The 4,793-nt window shown below is 41.2% G+C and overlaps 1 protein-coding gene across 1 annotated transcript; it reads right to left on the reverse strand.

The window, feature by feature from the left end:
- Positions 1 to 1,425: 1,425 nt before the first annotated feature.
- LOC147608053 (uncharacterized) lies at positions 1,426 to 2,942 on the reverse strand. The gene is made up of 2 exons (XM_086790061.1): positions 2,112 to 2,942; positions 1,426 to 1,802 (listed from the first exon to the last, which is right to left on the reverse strand). Exons 1-2 carry the CDS (start codon positions 2,865 to 2,867, stop codon positions 1,590 to 1,592), a joined length of 969 nt encoding a protein of 322 aa, XP_086646187.1. The 5' UTR covers positions 2,868 to 2,942; the 3' UTR covers positions 1,426 to 1,589.
- Positions 2,943 to 4,793: the final 1,851 nt, after the last annotated feature.

Consider the following 4,793-nt stretch of genomic DNA (forward strand, 5'->3'; position numbering starts at 1 on the left):
CATCTAAAGTAACTATTCCAACTCAATACTTGTGAGCCATTGCTTAAGTAGTAATCTATCTGAAGGCATGATTCTAAATCCAAATATAATACAAATACCGCCATGGAAGTGTCAAAGTTTTCCCATAGGAATGATAGGAAATACACATATCATTTCCTATATGTATACATTCTTTTCAAATACATATGTTACACTCATAATGTAAGTCAAAAACACTAGTTGCTAATTATAAAAAGTGAGCTGACAATCCAAGGATTTGGATTGGCGCGATAAAAAGTCATGGGGATCTAAGATTTTTGGGAATGATAAATTTTAGGATCGGCACTACTTGTAAATGTAAAATTATAAATATTGGCGAGCCTAGGTGAAATTGAGCAATTTTTTCAATGATCCCTTCAAGTAGTTTCTATATCAAGATAACTTTGGAAAACATAGTCCATAGTATAAAGTAGTGGGACAACAAAAAACATGTAAATTTCCAAAAGACAAAAAAATAGGAAAAGGCAAAAAAAAAAAGAATCACCTACAAGAAACTCATAGGTTGTTGTAGAAATTTAACATCATCATTTATTTGGGAGCAGTATAAACTTTTATATATTACTAGTTCTCTTTTTTCTTCATAGTCATTGTTATAAAAAAAGTTTTTTAACAAACATGGGATGCGTTAAGGTATATAAAATGTGAATCTTATCTACACATTTAGGTGATACATATAGGCATACATACCCTTTAATAGCATTTGTTTGCACTATTCCACACTCTTGTTCTAAACCAATCCATTTGCTTGCACTAGAAGGAAAACATGATCTATATTAAACCAATCCATTTGTAATCAAAATGATCGATCCATGGTCATGCATGTGAGTTTTGTGTGTGGGCACCCTCACATACACATGTGTGCATATGAGGTGGCGAATAGGTGAAAAAAATATCATTATGATTTGTGTACTGTGTCCATATTAATGTACTATTATGACATGAGTTTAAACATCAAAAGAAAGTAATGTCCACACAGCCGTGGATGGATCACATATTAGAGGTGGTCGAGGCCACTATTGTGGTGATCACATATTTGAGTAAAGATTCTTCAATTCCATGTAGATAGTAATGACATCTATAAAAAATTAAAGATCACAATATACTCGAAACCACCCACTATCGGTGTCACCAAGTTTATCAACGCATCCATCCCCACAACAAACTCACAATGTGAATATATAATATAAAAAACTATGAAGCCCACAATTAGATACATAGCCATTTATTCATAGACATACAATTTCCATACCAACCATGCAATGAGTTCAATTGGCGTGCAACATATCCTAGTATGTAGTTCTTGTAGCATTTGAGTATAAATTTACTATGAGTGTAATCGATAGAGAAAAAATATGAATGCGATAAATGACAAATATGTTTGCTTCTATGTGGGAAATTTTAAATAAATTTAATGACTAATGTAGCCATTTTTTATGTCCATAAATGATCAGTTACTAGTATGCCTATCTTCGTGGATCTAGTTTTATTCCATTTGGTTACCATCCACTTAGGCATATGAATAAGATAATAAGCATGATAATCAATAGGGGTTAATAATTATAGCGTCGAGTGGGGTATCTTTGATAGAGGGCTAATTGGCGTTCAAGTGCCTCCTTTTGATTGGTGAGCTCAGTGACACGACTCTCGAGGGTCGAGTAATCTCGACCTTTTTGGGCTAACTGCGCCTCCAAGGATGTGTTCTTTGATGTGGCTGCCCTTAGTTGCTCTTCTAGCCTTGATTTGTTGGTCTCGCTCTCTTTAATCTGCTTGGTAAAAGGGAAGAAGAGTAAAAAGTTCGATCTAAGGAAGATAAAAGACTAACAACAAATCCATGATGAGAAGGAAATAATAATAAACTCTCAATCAAAATTAAACTTGGACAAAGGTGGGAGCAAACAAATTTTCGAGTTACAAATAAAGCCTTGGCCTTAATGTAAAGCAAGCACAACGAAGAATTTACTTGACTGACTACCTGCTGTAAAGTTTTCGAGTTACAAATAAAGCCTTGGCCTTAACATAAAGCAAGCCTTAATGTAAAGCAAGCACAACGAAGAATTTAATTGACTGACTACCTGCTGTCGCAGCGTTGTTCTCTCCCCAGCTTGTGCTCTCTCTTTGCTGTCAGCCTCCTGCCGGAGATTCTCGTGCAGCAATTTGGCCTCTTCCGCCCTCTTGGCGAAGGCTTCCGCCTCGCTCTTCCTCTCCGCCGCCTCTTTTTGGTGGGCCTCTTTGGCTGCCTCGGCGTCGGCCTCGGCCTTGACGAACTTCTTTTCGAGCTCAGCAACCGTGGAATGGAAGGCCTTGCGCTGAGCCTCCGACTCGCGCTTTTTGGACTCAAGCGAGCGGCCAAGCTCTTGGACTTCCTCCGTCTTCATGTTATGGAGGTCGTGCATCTCTTTCAGTTTTTGCTCATGCAACTGCAGTTGGGATAGGAGGCTCTCGTGCTTATGCCCTAGCTCGGACTTTTGCGTGTGAAGCTCCGCCATGTGGGCCTCTGCGCGTTCCTTCCAGCTCTTGGCCTCCTTACGGGCGGCCGCCCATCCGTCCACCATGGGCTTGAAGATAGTCAGAAATGTCATGGCTGCGTGGGCCGGCTGCTGGCTTGCTATAACGGCGGACATCAACGCCTTGGCCACTACCGGCCATGCCTCCGCCTCCATTCTTAAGTCCTGGCCACTTGCCTGAGGCAGCGCAGCGCCCACACTAACAGTGGCGGGCGGATTGTATGCCGTTAAGGCCAAATTGTCGCTGCTGTCGCTGGTGGGCGAAACGTAAACGGCCGGAGAGAGCTCCTGGCTGCCGGATTGTGCTCCCGATTGGGTTGCCATAGCTAACGGAGGATCAAATAAATGCAGAAATTAATGATATGAAAGTTGAAACTAATGCAGGCAAGCGCAAGCTACAAAGTGGGATTGTGTGATGGTTCGTTCCATTGATGGTAGAATGCCTTTTGTAGATCGTCACGAGGAGATTATAGTATAGTATGTCTTTGCCTTCAATTGGAGATTATCTCCCGGGTGATCTCTTCCTTGCCGTGACCTTACAAGTTTTCAATTAATAACACTTCTACCTTATGAATAGGAAGCGCAAGATCTCCCGGGTGATCTCTTGCTTGCCGTGACCTTACAAGTTTTCAATTAATAACACTTCTACCTTACAAGGAGTAATGAATAGGAAGCGCAAGTTTTGAATTTAGTACCTTTAACAGAGCATTCATAAGTAAAGAAGCTTTGGTTCCATCGATTATCCATTGCCACACTCTTCCTTTCCCTTGATTACCAATTAATCACGTTAACTTTCCTACTTTTCTCCGTTGAATATCCATTATGCATATCCACGTTCCATTTGTTCCTTACTTTGAATCGGAGATACTTGCTTTGAACTCTAGCGTCTTAGGAATCTTAGCAAACTACTATGGTGTCTCAACTTCTTCTTCTTCTTCTTCTTCTTCTTTTTAAAGGCATGAGGGATTATATTAAATCAGAAACTTCCGAATACAAGAAGCTTTTTGCACAGAGAAGCATAACTCTTTAGCGGATAGCTCTTTTAAAAGCTACAAGTTCTCACATTTTTTCTACTACTTTTTCATCCCTCTGGTTGATGATCCTCATCTCTTCTTCAATTTCCTCCGAGGCTTGATTGAACTTGGAGTTTGTTGTTTGTGTTCGCTTATCTAGTGTCTTGTTGGCTCTGCTAATGACTGACTCTTGGTGCTTTCTTTGAGTCTCCTTCATTGTGCGTTCTTTGTCCAGTTCCAGTACTGACTTCTTGGTATTGGTAGTAGCTTTATCTACCTTGGTGATCACCTGTAGCTGCAGACATAGGAGACTGCTCATGGCATGAACCGGATCCCTATGCAGGGACTGAAAAACAACAACATTCTTGGATATCCAAATAGACCATAAATAGCAGGCTCTTATTAAAGACCATAGATTAGGAGAACATCCGACATACTCACCTAGCAGCCCTTGAGACCATGATAGAGAAGTCCTAATTGGAGACAAGCATTCCAACAGCAATCCATGTGCTTTCTTATTTGCTGGACAGGCCCAAAAAAGATGGGTGATAGATTTTGATTGGCTCTGACATCTGGGGCAGGTGCTTTGGCCTTTGCCCATCTTGGTAGCCCTTTTATTGGTCCATATTGCGTGGTGAAGGATCAGCCAGAGGAGGCAAGAGAATTTCGGGGGAATTAGTCTGGACCATATGTTTTTGAACTTGGTGAACCATGTTTAAAGTTTTCCTATCCCAAAGGATATTCCATCTTTGATCTAGCTTTACATGAGTCGGGGGAGGCTCAAAGTGCTTTGGTATAGAGAGGAGAGGTTCCTCGTTTCTCCACGAGAAGGATTTTTGGTGGAGTTTACCTTTGCTCAGAAGATGCAAGTGCTGCCTCTCCCATAAGTTTATTCTAGCCTGCAGCTCTGACCCTGCTTGATTGATTCTATACTTGGTGTTTACTTCTTCCTGTGAAAGCCATCTGTTTTCTGTCGGGTGCCGGAGATTATCCCGGACTTGTATACCTTTTTTTGACAGGAAGAGGGCCAATTTGACTTGTTGAGGGAGGATACGGGGGAGGTTTAAAGTCGGCCCACCAGAGTGAGTCATTCGAGTAGATTCCTTGAGCCCATCTTGGGTTGGGGTTTAACCGGGTGTTGCCTTTAAGGGTGTTCCATGCTCTCCAAAAGCTCTTAAGCAAGAAGCTTCCTTTGGGTTTTATCTTATATGGGTTGAACCACAAAGTGGTCTACAGG

The sequence above is a fragment of the Cibotium barometz genome, chromosome 54 (assembly GCF_041138505.1).
Source record: "Cibotium barometz isolate CiBa-2024 chromosome 54, ASM4113850v1, whole genome shotgun sequence".
In the NCBI taxonomy this organism is placed as follows: Eukaryota; Viridiplantae; Streptophyta; class Polypodiopsida; order Cyatheales; family Cibotiaceae; genus Cibotium; species Cibotium barometz.

What these genes read in the sequence shown, in the direction of transcription:
- LOC147608053 (XM_086790061.1), bottom strand. Translation starts at nt 2,867, where the DNA reads ATGGCAACCCAATCGGGAGCACAATCCGGCAGCCAGGAGCTCTCTCCG. An exon ending in GAACAACGCTGCGACAGCAG is followed by an intron (nt 1,803 to 2,111) that starts GTAGTCAGTCAA and finishes TTTACCAAGCAG; the next exon opens with ATTAAAGAGAGCGAGACCAA.